Source organism: Oryx dammah, unplaced genomic scaffold (genome assembly GCF_014754425.2).
Source record: "Oryx dammah isolate SB20612 unplaced genomic scaffold, SCBI_Odam_1.1 HiC_scaffold_17, whole genome shotgun sequence".
Taxonomy (NCBI): domain Eukaryota; kingdom Metazoa; phylum Chordata; class Mammalia; order Artiodactyla; family Bovidae; genus Oryx; species Oryx dammah.
This window is the reverse complement of record NW_024070201.1, coordinates 21,041,633-21,056,829: the sequence shown is the minus strand read 5'-3', so window position 1 is coordinate 21,056,829 and position 15,197 is coordinate 21,041,633. Positions and strand designations below refer to the sequence as shown.

General features: G+C 38.7%; 1 protein-coding gene across 2 annotated transcripts in view; it reads right to left on the bottom strand.

Moving 5' to 3' along the window:
• Window positions 1–2,421: 2,421 nt before the first annotated feature.
• HOATZ (HOATZ cilia and flagella associated protein) overlaps window positions 2,422–15,197 on the bottom strand; it is a 41,102-nt gene continuing 28,326 nt past the window's right edge. The window contains exons 5-7 of one of the 2 annotated variants that reach the window (XM_040257976.1): window positions 7,733–7,792; window positions 6,694–6,746; window positions 2,422–2,617 (exon numbers count right to left, since the gene is read on the bottom strand). In XM_040257976.1, the coding sequence (XP_040113910.1) occupies window positions 2,560–2,617; window positions 6,694–6,746; window positions 7,733–7,792 (171 nt within the window). In that variant the 3' untranslated portion in view covers window positions 2,422–2,559. The remainder of the gene's footprint in view (window positions 2,618–6,693; window positions 6,747–7,732; window positions 7,793–15,197) is intronic. The other variant, XM_040257977.1, reaches the window with a different exon arrangement.

The window sequence follows — 15,197 nt, the reverse complement described above, 5'->3', positions numbered from 1 at the left end:
GCCTGAATTAGAATATTTCACGTCCAGCACACATTCTTTCTAGAAATTCCTGATTATCAAAACATCCAAAGAGTGGGCTGATATGGGGAGTAGAAGCGCTTCATTCAGCAAGTCAACAAGTCAGTTTCAAACATCTGAAATTGTTTCTGGTTCTGCTTTTTTTTCACTTAATGTCTCTGTGGACTTCAGCAAGTTTTTTTTTGCCTACATTTAAGTTAACTCTTGGTAACAATAAAAATCACTTTAACTTGTGAAGTTTTGATAAGGCCTCTGGGTATGTAAGTGTGCAGAGAGCTGGACATTAATGGCAATTACAAAGGATTTATTTCCAATATAACAGCATGTATTACAGCTTAGAGAAGCTGTTTAACCTTGGCCCAAATAATTGAATTGTGTCCTGAGTTCTCCCTTGGGTACCCTGGCCCTTGGTCCAGATGGGACATTGTTGAGGTATGCAGTCAATCTAATGTAGATTACAATAGTGACCCCAATTCTTCACCCCGCCCTATATCCACACCCTTTAACTAGGTGAATTTGCAGTTCTTACTAAAGGAGCAGAGTACATTGCCCTCTCCCTTGTCCTTGTGCTCGACCAACAGAATGAGCTTAGACTGGAAAAGGCCTCACATGGTTTTGTTTGTTCTCTTGCTTCTCTGCCACCCTCTGAGAGCTCAGATATCCCACTTGTCTAGGTAGATCCCAAAGAAGACACCTAGGGCGGAGCGGCCTCTGTCAATCAACAGACATATAGTGAGAAGCAGAGCTGCCCTGCAGCCAGAAGCTGAGCTATCTGGCCAGACTTAGACAGTCAAATCCTCAGCTGACCTTCAGATATATAAACAATAATAAATGTTTTAGATCACTTTGTTATGCAATGCTGTTGCAGCAATACCTGACCATTACATCTGGTAATACAGAGCGATGCTGCTGGTTGCTGAAAAAGCTCATAAAATGGAATTTTTATTGGTAAAATTGTCTTGGTCCAGGCTCCAATCCTTAGTTTGACAAGCTCAAGCCCAATCTAAGAGACTAATATATTCACCCATTGAGAAACATAGTCATCAGGTAAACCAAAGTTTGCCTTGGTCTTTTGAGTACATACTCGCCGTCTGGAGGGAAAAAGATTTCTCAGTGAGCATGGCATCAAGACAAAGGAAATCAGTTATAAGATTTGAAATTTAGGCTTTGATATCCAGCTATGTCCATCTTTGCAATAAGAGAGCTGTCCGGCAGACAAACACATCATCCTGACAGGGTAATTTTTAATCTTGATAATGCTGAGATGAGATTGCCAACCTGTAACTTTCTAAATTTCCCTTCTCTAGGTCTGATTACCTTTCTTTTGTTCAAAACGTTTTTCTCCAAATAGTGTCACAGCAGAAATGCTAATATCTATTTTCCACTTCTTTTAGTGATAGAGTCCTTGAATTCCAACTAGGCGGATATCCCCTCATCCATTCCCATTAAAGACTGTTTCCTAGCCTCCCTTGCAGTTTGGTGTGCCCTTAATGATTAAGTTCTGACCAGTGGGTCACCCGCTCTGCTGCTGGCACTGTGGATGGAAGCTGCACTTTGCGAAGTTTATGTTCAGGAGTTGCAGGTGGAGGCTTAGGAGCAAAGTGCACGATGCTTCTAAATAGAGCTGCAAGCTCTGGAATCTCATGTACAATCCTGAGCAGGCCTGCCAGTTGGGCAATACACAAGGGACAAAGTCTTAACTTTCTCTTTTCCAGTGTATCCCACCTTTGTAAGTGAGGTAGGTTAGCACTGGGATTATAGACATGTGTATAAGACATGGGGATGTTGAGCCAGCTATTCACAAAACTGGAAGCAATTCACTGCTGACTTCAGACATGTCCCAGAAGCTGAATAAACCAAATTTTGGATAATGGATTTTTTTTTATATATATAGCAAGAAGACTTTAAAGTTTTCAGGTCTGATCTTTCATCTCTATTTCCTTATTGTTTTTACTTTTGTTGAATATGTAGTGCTTTTGTGCTGTTGCTCAGTCATGTCTGACTCTTTGCAACCTCATGGATGTAGCCCACCAGGCTCCTCTGCCCATGGGATTTCCCAGGCAAGAATACTGGAGCAGGTTGCCATTTCCTCCTCCAGGAGATATTCCTAACCCAGAGATAGAACCCACGTCTGCTGCATTGGCAGGTGGATTCTTTACCACTAGCACCAGCTGGGAAGCCCTTGTTTTTATGGTGGTCTACAAGTTGAGGCACATAAAGTCCCTGTTTTTTGTTTATCTGATATTCATAATATACATCAAATATAGCAGTTCTGGAAATACCCTTCAAATGAAAGCAAGATAAGTTGGAGCCTGAGAATATATAAAATGAGAGAGATGATAACTGTGTGGTATCAAATGCAGTGGTTTTCAATAAGTAAAACAGACACAAGTACTCAATAGCTGGTACTCCTAGAAGCACTGCATATTTAACTTTTATTTTTTGGCCTAATTTAATTGATTCCAGTGATCCTGATGTAAGAGCCAGTTGTTTCAAGAGTGAAGGTCTAAGTGAGCCATCCTCTCCCAGGTGTCAATCAAATTAGTCCAAGGCTTTGACTTCTTCCTGGTCTTCTTTATCTGACTGTGAAACCACTTTCCTGTTGGCAGTAACATGGATCAGTTCAGAACTCTGTACAGAACTCTGTAGTTGTGAACACAATGTGGCATGAAACCAACTTTTGAAAGTTTCTCCAATGAAAATTTACTGTGTTGGATTCTAACTATGGGTTAGATTTTGCAACCAATTTCTGTGTGGGAGGAATAGTCATTCCACTGCAAAGTGACTTGAAAGGTTTGGGAGTGGACCTCCTAAAGGTAAATATAATGTGCTCACCTAAGAGTCAAACTTCTGAGATTTCATCACTGGTGATTTCTTTGGATTACCCAGTATTCCTTCTAGTCAGCCCTCTTTTAAAATGCAAATATTTCTGAGTGGATAAAAAACATAATGCCGCTAAAACCTTACTGTGTTCACACTTTTTTAGTTCTTTCTTTCTGACAGAATGGGACCTGGAGTATTCTAAGATCTGGTGAAGGAGTGATGGTAAAGGCAGATTTGTTTATGTAGGGAAGCTTTGGGTAGACAAGAAAGGATGGAGGGAGAGGAAAGGGGGTAAAATTAAAATAAAATTAAACTTTAAAATAAATTACAAAATAAATTTAAAAAATAATAATAATAAATAAATAAATAAAATAAATTACAATAAAATCTTAAGATATTTCACAATTTAAAATTGTTCACAAACTAATGTACAGTATAGAAATACTACTTTCTAAATTAGCTAATGCTGGACAACATGACATTTTTTTAGCTAAAACTTTTTGTTACATGGAATTCCCTGGTGGTCCAGTGGTTAGGACTTGGCATTTTTCACTGCCTGGGTCCGGGTTCAGTCCCCGGTTGGGGAATTAAGATCCCAAAAGCCAAGTGGTGTGGCCAAAAATTTTTTTAGTTTTTTACAAATATTTTCTGAATTCCTACAGGGAGGCAGTGTGTTAGGCATTTTGTGCTAGACCCAATTTCTTTTGGAGCATACAATACAGTCAAAGACAAGTAAAAAATAAGTGAAAAGTTAAATAACAACATAGTAAAGAAGAGTTGAATAATTATAAAATATGGGCACAAAGTAGTGCATGACTAATTGCCAAAAGAACAGTGCAGACACAGATTCTTCTGTGTAAGAAGCTTAGAGGAAGATGTCGCAGTGAAACAGAGTGAAATTCAAGGCTTTAGAACAGAGGAGAAAGGCCATGCCAGAAGGAATTAGGTTAGCACTTATATCATTATATTATTATATTATATATATATAATATATATATAATATATATAATATATTATATATATATATCATTATATAGCACTTATATCATTATATCATTATATCATTAATCTGTCCCAGTTGTGGAATAATGTTTTACTCTTAAGTGACTCCACATGTATAGTAACAGGACTGTTCTGATCATCCCAATAAAAATATGCACAGAAATCTAAGGTACCCAGGGCTTGCCTGGTGGCTCGGACGGTAAAGAATCTGCCTGTAACGCAGGACCTGAGTTCCATGCCTGGGTTGGAAAGGTCCCCTGGAGAAGGGAATGGTTACCTACTCCAGTATTCTTGCCTGGAGAATCCCATGGACAGAGGAGCTTGGCGGGCTATAGTCCATGGGGTGACAAAGAGTCAGACACAACTGAGTAACTAACACTTCTACTTCCTCTGCAGAACCCAGACAGATCTGCTGATACAATTCAAGTAGCAATCTTTATTATTTGAATCAAGTAAATGAAATTTTCACTGAACTAATTTTGCTCTACCCTTATAAATTAAATCAAATCGTCTGACACTGAAAAGCAAGAAATTAAGTTGCTAAACATTGTGTAGAAAATATTAGGTCATTAAGTGACTTTTCCAATTTTTTTTTCCAGAACTTTAAAAAAGTCAGGGTAGACATATTCATGTTTTCATTAATAACATCTGATAACATTAACGGAAGTTGGCCTCAGTACCAATAAGATAAGAATAAAAATTCTATTACTTCTTGTTAATCCATGAATGTAGTATGTAAATAAACATCTGTCAAGCTAATGTTGAGTTAGACACCTTGGGTTTCAGTCATAATACAAAGATGGAGACGTTTTTAATTAGGGATTCTTTAGTCATTAACAGGTGATAGCCAGTTTCCTTTAAACTCTTCTGGACCCTGTGCCTGGTGCTGCTGTAGCAGTATTCTGGGAATAAGGCGATCCATCCGGAACTGTGAGGCTAGCCCTTGCTATATGGATTAAGATAGAGCAATTTTAGGTATGCCTTTGGTTGTATCAGAGTTGAAAATCTAGAGGACATGCTGTTTTGCCAAAAATGAGAGGGCTCAGTGTTGCTGGGAGAGAGGGGAGCTGAGAGGGTGTGAGGGCAGGTGGATACAATTCCCTGGGGTGAGAAGGGAGGGAGGGGAATGGAATGTGTACAGAGGCTCAAGGTTGATCTATTCCCCTGTGTGCATCAACCGGTGTTTTGTATTGCACAGACAGATAAGCGGACACACACTTCTATGTAGATGAGAAGAAGAAAGGTTTCTCAAAGCAAGAAATCCCTAAAGCAGTGGGTGGGATTTTATAAAGAATATTTGAAGTTAGGGAAAAAATTGAGTAAGGAAAAAAGAAGCACTTCTTCACAGGGAAACCAGAAAGGTGATGGAATTCCTGTTGCGCTGTTTCAAATCTTAAAAGATGATGCTGTTAAAATGCTGCACTCATTATGCCAGCAAATTTGGAAAACTCAGCAGTGGCCACAGGACTGGCAAAAGGTCAGTTTTCATTCCAATCCCAAGGAAGAGCAATGCCAAAGAATGTTTAAATTATTATTCAGTTGCACTCATTTCACATGCCAGCAAGATTTTGCTCAAAATCCTTCAAGCTAGGCTTTAGCAGTTCATGAACCAGGAACTTCCAGATGTACAAGCTGGATTTAGACAAGGCAGAGGAACCAGAGATCACATTACTAACAAATGCTGGATCACAGAAAAAGCAAGGGAATTTAAAAAAAAAATCTGCTTCTGCTTCATTGACAATGCTAAAGGCTTTGACTGTGAGGATGACAACAAACTGGAATATTCTTAAGGAGATGGGAATACCGGACCACCTTACCTGCCTCCCGAGAAACCTGTATGCAGGACAAGAAGCAACAGTTAGAACCAGACATGGAACAATGGACTGGTGCAAGACTGGGACAGGAGTACATCAAGGCTGTATACTGTAACCCTGCTTATTTAATTTCTAAGCAGAATACACCATGCAAAATGCCGGGTTAGATGAATTACAAGCTGAAATCAATATTGTTGGGAGAAATATCAACAACCTCAGATATGCAGATGATACCACTTCATGGCAGAAAATGAGGAGGAACTATAGAGCCTTTTGACAAAGGTGAAAGAGGAGAGTGAAAAAGCTGGCTTAAAACTCAACATTCAAAAAACTAAGGTCATGGTATCCAGTCCTATCACTTCATGGCAAATAGATGGAGAAAATGTGGAAACAGTGTCAGATTTCATTTTCTTGGGCTCCAAAATCAATGTGGACAGTGACTGCAGCCACAAAATTAAAAGACGCTTGCTCCTTGGAAGGAAAGCTATGTCAAACTTAGACAGTGTTAAAAAAAAAAGCAGAGACATTACTTTGCCAACAAAGATCCATATAGTCAAAGCTATGGTTATCCAGCAGTCATGTATTGATGTGAGAGTTGGACCATAAAGAAGACTGAGCGCTGAAGAACTGATGGTTTCCAGCTGTAGTGTTGGAGAAGGCTCTTGACAGTCTCTTGAACAGCAAGGAGATCAAACCAGTCAATCCTAAAAGAAACCAACCCTGAATATTTATTAGAAAGACTGATGCTGAAACTGAAGTTCCAATACTTTGGCACCTGATGCAAAGAACTAACTCATTGGAAAAGTCCCTGATGCTGGGAAAAATTGAGGGAGAGGGGAGAAGGGGGTGACAGAGGATGTGATGGTTGGATGGTATCACTGACTCAATGGACATAAGTTTGAGCAAACTCAGGGAAGCAGTGATGGACAGAGAAGCCTGGTGTGCTGCAATTCATAGGATCACAAAGAGTCGGACACAACTTAGCAACTGAACAACAATAGAAAGGTCAGACTATTTTTGACAGAGGTAAACTTACTTTGCTTTGTGTACTTTGCCTTTTGGTTTATGCGGAAGGGAAATCAGTTCTTTCTAAAACAAAACAAACATCAAAAAGGAAAATTTTTACTTCTTGCAATGACTGAAATTTACTTACTTAAGAAAAATCTGAAGTAAAATTATCACAGAGTTTATAATCACTATCTTCTTAAACCTGGAGACTATGGTGTTAGAAATGGTTCAGATTAAGGCATTTGGGGTTCATTCAGGAGAGTGTGTTTGTACATCCATAAGACTATGGGATGCTATTGCTTTTATTGTTTGTTTATATTGTTTATTTAGCATTTGTTTTTGTATGATCTAAGCAAAATCAGTCATTATAAAACAAATACAGTAAGTCCCCTACAGGTGAACCTTCAAGTTGCAGACTTTCAAAGATACAAATGTATGTTTGTATGTTCACTCAAAAGGTGTGAATGAAATGGCAGCTCGCCCTCCATCTCCTGTTGCTGACGGTCCTTCAGCTCTACCGTCTCCCACCTCCGCTCCCTCCTCCAGTCAGTAACTCCAGCCCTGGTAGGCCAGCTGTTGTACTATACTACTGTGTTTTTCAAGGTAACTGTACTCTAGGATTAAAAATGCTTAATTTTTGTTTTTTTAAATGTATTATTTGTGTGAAAAGTCTTATAAACCCATTACAGTACTGTACTATATAGCTGATTGTGTTAATTAGGTACCTAGGCTAACTTTGTTGGACTTAAAAACGTGCTCTCAGAATGGAACTTGTTTGTACCTACTAGCAATGAAGTAGCCCATGTTAATATCTGACAGCTTTATAACAGGTGACAATAAGCCCTGTGATAATAGCACCATTTCTGTGCCAGCAGAGTTGCACGCTCTGGAGATATCTTTGGTTTATCAAGGATTCTCAAATTATCTGATAGCTATGCCTTGCCCCACCTCCAGCATATAGAAGGCTCTGGACCATGGGCATCAAGATTTAAAGGATAAAGATAAAAAACCTCTTAGAATTTGCCACCCCCCAAAGATTTATCTAAATGCCTCACTATCAGTCTCACCAAGATCCTTTCTTCTCTTTGTTTTCTTAAGAGTTGGATAATTTCATCTCTCTTTTTAGCCTGTTTAAAGAGAGAAAAAGAAGTAGGTGAGTCTTTTGACTTAAAAATAAAGCTTTGTGTCCATGGGAGGAGGGATGGATTTTTTTCCATTTTCCTTCTTGTATTTTGGGGCAGAAATAAACAGTTGTTTTCCATGATAGATTTATACTTTTCATCTATACAATTCAGTTTTGTTCCAGAGGTGCTGCTTTACAAAATAAATTTGATTTCGATCGTAAATGGAGGGAATTTTTCTTGCCCATATAACAATAGCTGTCACTGATTTTATTACATGAACCATGCTAAAAGCTTGATATATGTATTATATCATTATTTTCTTTTAATAAGTTGGAAGTTTGACACCGCTGTCATCCATTTTACATATGAGGAATGTGAAGAGTACTGAGGTTAAATAATTTACCTAAGCTTTAAAGCAGAGAAGGCAATGGCACCCCACTCCAGTGTTCTTGCCTGGAGAATCCCAGGGATGGGGGAGCCTGGTGGGCTGCCATCTATGGGGTCGCACAGAGTCGGACACGACTGAAGCGACTTAGCAGCAGTAGCAGCAGCAAGCTTTAAAGTGGCAGGATTGGATTTGATACCCACTCTGCTGCTTAAAAGTAAAAAAAAAAAAAAAAAAGTGCGGGCACAAAGATTTACCAAGATATAGACTGTATACAGTGCTTCCCTGGTGGCTCAGGCAGTAAAGAATCCACCTGCCATGCAGGAGACCCAGGTTTGATCCCTGGGTTCAGAAGATGCCTTGGAGAAGGAAATGGCAACCCATTCTAGTATTCTTGCCTAGGAAATCCCATGGACAGAAGAGTCTGATGGGCTATAGTCCCTAGGGTCACAAAGACACGACTGAACAACTAGCACTTTCACTTCACTTTTGGTATTTAAAGAAGCAAATATAGGTACACATTTTTCCCCCCATAGAATCCACATATGTCCAGTGTTGGAGATGGCCAGACAGAAAATCACATCTGGAATACTTGAGAACAAGAGAAGAGACCTGGGAATCTGACAAATGAAACTCATAGCTTCAAATGGCCAAGTACAGTGAGAGGAGCTTAGATCAAAGCTAGAAGGAAAATAAAACTGAGAATGGACAGATTTGTCACAGCCAGGTAAAAGTTCTAGGTCATCCATTCAAAGGTGTTACACTACTTTCTTAGGACTCAGTAACAAAGTATCAAAAATCAGGTGGCTTAAAACAGCAGATATTTATTGTCACACAGTTGTGAAGGCTAGAAGTCCAAAATAAAACTGCAGCAGGGCCATGCTCCCTCTGAAACCTGTAGGGGAATCCTCCTTTGCCTCTTCCTAGCTTCTGATCATTTGCTGAAAATCTGTGGCATTCCTTGGCTTGCAGCTGCGTAACTCCAATCTCTGCTTTCATTGTCACATTGCTTTTTCTCCTTGATTCTACTTCCAAATAAAGTCACATTTTGATGGTACTGGGGATTAGGACTTCCACACATCTCTTGTTTCAATGGGTCACACTTCAATCCGTTGTTAACAATTGGTCACAAAGAATTGGACACATTTAGCAACTGAACAACACTTCAGTCTATAATAAGCACCTATGATATGATATTACTGTGCTAGCTATCTATGGGGTTGCACAGAGTCGGACACGACTGAAGCGACTTAGAGGAGTAGTAGTAGGGCCTGGGCAAAATAAAATACCATTCCTGCCTGCCAGGTGGTGGCAGACTTGTAGAGAAAAGGACTACAATGAGGTTAGAACAGGATGCAAATAGAGAAGAGGGGTCCTTAATTCAGACAAGGGTGTGTATCTATGGCTGAGACTCAGAGGAGGTGATGTCCAAGATTAGACATGAAAGCAAAGTCACCAGATAATATCACAGACAGGATGGGGAAGAAAGCTTCTAGGCAGAGGAGACAGGTGTGCAAAGCCCTAGAAGCTGTGTATTGCTAAGTAATTCCTCAAGATGCTTCTTCGGTCCAGATGCAAGAGAAGCTGCAAAGTTTAGGCACACCCCACCCAGACCTGGGAGGGAGGAGTGGTGCTGGGGCCTGAGTAATCAGTGGGGCACACTGCTGTTTTGGCTCTGCTTCATTCCATTCAAGTCGTATTAATCTTGCTTTCTAAGAACCTACAGAATTTTAGTTTTATTTATTTTGGGACAAGATTTCTATTTTTCACTTGAATTTAAGGCACCATACATCGCAGATATTGAAAGAAGAAAAGGCATCATATATGACAGATAATAAAAGAAAAAAAGTCAGAGTCCTTCAAAAACTAAGCTAATTTTTTCAGCTATACATATACATGTATCTTTTCTTTTTCATGTTCTTTTCCCATTTAGGTTACTTCACTGTGCTAGTATCTATTATCCTTGTGTTATTATCTATTCCCTTGCTCGAATGCTTAGCATGCTTAGTCGCTCAGTTGTGTCCCACTCTTTGCAACCCTATGGACTTCAGCCCACCAGGCTCCTCTGTCCACGGGATTTCCCAGGCAAGAGTACTGGAGTGGGTTGCCATTTCCTCCGGGGGATCATCCCTATTCAGGGATTGAACCCGCATCTCCCGTGTTCTTTGCCGCTGCGCCACCTGGGAAGCCCTTGCTAGTTATCTGTTTTAAGTGTGCATATATCATTCCCAGACTCCCAACTTATCCCTCTCTACCTTTCCCCTTTGGTAGCCATAAGTTTTATTTTCTAAGTCTGTGAGTCTGTTTCTGACAAAAAAGATAATTTAAAAGTATCTGTCAATTTGCTAAGGATTGAATAAAATAGCATTTATAGAAAAAGACCTGGGATACTTTCAGTGTAGGTATTCGGTGGCACTAGTCTATGGGGTCGCACAGAGTCGGACACGACTGAAGCGACTTAGCAGCAGCAGCAGCAGCGGTGGTAAAGAATCCACTGGCCAGTGCAGGGGAGGGGAGAAATGTGGGTTCGATCCCTGGGTCAGGAAGATCCCCTGGAGTAGGAAATGACACCCCACTCCAGGATTCTTGCCTGAAAAATTCCATGGACAGAGGAGCCTGGCAGGCTACATTCCAGGGGGCCGAAAAGAGTCGGACATGACTGAATGACTAAGCACATTCAATATTAACTTTCTTTTCTAACTCTCCCATTACACATGTAATCAGTGGGAGCTAAATGCTCCCATGCTGTGATTACATAGCACTTTATACTTTCATTACAGTATTGATCTTACTTTGCTTGCTTTATCTCGTAGCTGCTACCATGTCTCTTTCAAAGTCTTACTCATCCTTTTATCCTTCCTTCAAGCTTAGTAGTGCCTTGTCAATGATACTCAATGAATTTCTGCTGAATTGATTGAGTCATGAAATATGAATGAATGAAACTATTACATTGTCTAATACACAATTACTAGTCTAAGCAAAAAAAAAGTCTTAGAGATTGAAATTAAACAGTAGGAAGTTTAGTTCTTAAAATCCCCTATAAACAAAACTAATATGATTATTTTCTGTGTAATAGAAAATACTGTTTAGCCACAGACAAGATATTAATATATTGTCATAATGCTTCTAGTATAAACAGTCAAATATTTAGTTATAAGATTCTAAATAGTAGTAAGGTAAAATTCATTCATTTAAATTTTGATTTCATGTCCTTTTTTATTATAATAGATTTTACTATCTAATCAGTTTTATGATATAATATGCTCCAGAAATAAAGTTTTCAAATATTATTTGATTTTTGCTTCCGGGATATGTTTCCTGGGAATAAATAACAAAACTATTGTAGGCAACTCTGTGATCAGAAGAGAAACATTTCCAACTACTCTAAGAACTCTCAGCCAGGATAACTGAATAATTTCAGTGGTAAAAGAAAATTCTTACAGTTTACCTTATTAATTGGAATACATAATTTACTTGTTAATTTCATAACAAAAGAATTCTCATTTCTAACCATAGTGCTTTTGTTGTGTTCATAAATGGAATTTTATAAGGCATTTAAATCATTTAATTTATTAATTCTTAAAATGATAGCATAAGGGGGTCAGAATTTATATTTGCAATATTTTTTCTTTTTTTCAGGTTTGTTGCAATATAACTGACATACAACACTGTATAAGTTCAAGGTGTACAGCAGAATTACTTGACATATATATTGCGATATGATTACCACATGAGTTTAGTTACCATCCGTCACTTTATGTGAACCGTGAACTCCCTGATGTTCAAGCTGGTTTTAGAAAAGGCAGAGGAACCAGAGATCAAATTGCCAACATCTGCTGGATCATGGAAAAAGCAAGAGAGTTCCAGAATAACATCTATTTCTGCTTTATTGACTATGCCAAAGCCTTTGATTGTGGGGATCACAATAAACTGTGGACAATTCTGAAAGAGATGGGAATACCAGACCACCTAACCTGTCTCTTGAGAAATCTGTATGCAGGTCAGGAAGCAACAGTTAGAACTGGACATGGAACAACAGACTGGTTCCAAATAGGAAAAGGAGTACATCAAGGCTGTATATTGTCACCGTGCTTATTTAACTTCTATGCAGAGTACATCATGAGAAACGCTGGACTGGAAGAAGCACAAGCTGGAATCAAGATTGCCGGGAGAAATATCAATAACCTCAGATATGCAGATGACATATCACCCTTATGGCAGAAAGTGAAGAGGAACTAAAAAGCCTCTTGATGAAAGTGAAAGTGGAGAGTGAAAAAGTTGGCTTAAAGCTCAACATTCAGGAAACAAAGATCATGTCATCTGGTCCCATCACTTCATGGGAAATAGATGGGGAAACAGCAGAAACAGTGTCAGACTTTATTTTGGGGGCGGGGCTCCAAAATCACTGCAGATGGTGACTGCAGCCATGAAATTAAAAGATGCTTACTCCCTTGGAAGAAAAGTTATGACCAACCTAGATAGTATATTCAAAAGCAGAGACATTACTTTGCCGACTAAGGTCCGTCTAGTCAAGACTATGGTTTTTCCTGTGGTCATGTATGGATGTGAGAGTTGGACTGTGAAGAAGGCTGAGCGCCAAAGAATTGATGCTTTTGAACTGTGGTGTTGGATAAGACTCTTGAGAGTCCCTTGGACTGCAAGGAGATCCAACCAGTCCATTCTGAAGGAGATCAACCCTGGGATTTCTTTGGAAGGAATGATGCTAAAGCTGAAGCTCCAGTACTTTGGCCACCTCATGCAAAGAGTTGACTCAATGGAAAAGACCCTGATGCTGGGAGGGATTGGGGGCAGGAGGAGAAGGGGATGACAGAGGATGAGATGGCTGGATGGCATCACGGACTCGATGGACGTGAGTCTGAGTGAACTCCGGGAGTTGGTGATGGACAGGGGGGCCTGGTGTGCTGCAATTCATGGGGTCGCAAAGAGTCGGACACGACTGAGTGACTGAACTAAACTGAACTGAACCTTATATAATTACAAATTTTTTTCCTTTTGATGAAAACTTTTAGATTGACTCACTTAGCAACTTTCAAATGTATCAATACAGTATTTTATTTTTTAACTACAGGCATAATGTTGTATATTACATCCCCAGGACTTTATATCTTATATTCATAATATTTTAATACTGGATGTTTTCTTATAATTTAAAGTTTAGTTATATTACTTATATTTATATACTACTCCTGAGAAAATAAATTACAGAATAAAAAGTAAATTTTAGGAAATTAGGATTTGACAATATATAAATTTAATATCTCATAGAAGGTTAATGAATTTTAGTGTCACTTTAAGAATCAAGTTGCTGAGTTCCTATTTTTGGCTTTTCAGAGGCAAATAGTTTGGGTGGCAGCATATATTAGTTGCCAAACACATTTGGGTGTGAATCCCAATTCTGTGTGATTAATGGTAAATAATATCTTAACTAATCATCCTTCTAACTATAATCACTATCCCATTTGGTTAGAGGTTTGTGACCTTCGGTAAATCAAAGAACCATTTCTCCGGGTATTGATTTCTTATCTGTAAGGAAAGGTGTGAAAACTGGAGATAATACAAACATTGCTTAACAATGCATGGCATATAGTGGATATTTATTAAATGACAGCTATTATTAGTATAGAAAAACATTTTTCAATGCTTTTAAAATGTGAAAAGTGGGAAAAAGAGGGGAAGGAGGTGTACCGCCTTCTGTGTACAGGCATGAAAGATTCCTGATGATTCAGCCTCAGGTGAGTTAGTGAATAGTATTGGAAGGAAGAAGGGAGAAACAAGAAGGGACATCTAAGGTATTATTTGTCTTTTATGCAGTAGAAATCCTTCTGTTACAAAGTCTCCAGTATATTATAAACTTTCTTCTTAGTTAAATTTCAGTTATAAAGATCTTAATAAGCACTAAACTCTAAAAGAAAAATCTTTTCTTCTCAAGAACTTGTTCTCATATGAAGAATGCATTTCTTCCTTGTACTATGCTTACACATTTTGACTGAAACATTCATCAAAGATAGCATATGGTAGTGCTTATTTCACTGATTACTTTTCTACATTACCAAAAGAAATTTTCTCTTGGTATTGTATAAGAGCCTAATTACTGAATTTAATCTTAAGAATATCTTAGAAGAGCACTGAACTGTTTCCAATTCAATATGCTCTTTGCTTAGTTACCTGGCAACCATCCCAGTGCTTAGAGAATCCAGAAACTCTTGAAATCAGTGTGGGGTAGTACCTAAGCACTTTGGCTCCATTGTCAGATGGGTCCAGGTTCAAACTGTCTTTACTATATTTTAACTGTGTGACCTTGAAAAAGTCACTTACAGGTTTCTGCTTCAGCTTCCTCATCTGCAATACGGGTAATTATAATGCTTCTCAAACAGAGCTTTGCTGATAATTAAATAAGAATGTGAGTAAAGAACTTAGTGTGTATGTGTTATGTAGTTCTCAAAAATATTACTATTCTCTGGTGAAAGGAGCAGATAGTTGGAAAAGGAAAAAACATGAAGAAAATAGGCTTAGGAAGCACTGGGGGAAATATATTCACTCAAATACAGATTTAAAAAAACACTTATCCTTTCCATTGGCTATCAACGCAATATGACACAAACATCAAAGTATGTGAAAAAAAAGCACATAGAGGAGAATTATATTTACATAAATCCATTGCTGAATCTAAAATCTTAACGTAAGTTTAAAATTTTAAAACATGTAAAAATTTTAGAAGAACCTTAAGGGAGCATCTGCCTGCAATGCGGGAGTCCTGGGTTTGATCCCTGGGTGGGGAAGATCCCCTGGAGAAGAAAATGGCAACCCCACTCCACTACTCTTGCCTGGAGAATCCCATGGATGGAGGAGCCTGGCGGGCTACAGTCCACGGGGTGGCAAAGAGTCGGACATGACTGAGCTACTTCACTTTCACTTTCACTTTCAAGGGAGCTCCAGAATAAACAATCTAAGAATTTAAAAAATAATACATCAAAGGGAGAAAAGCAACTAGGGAAGCAGCTT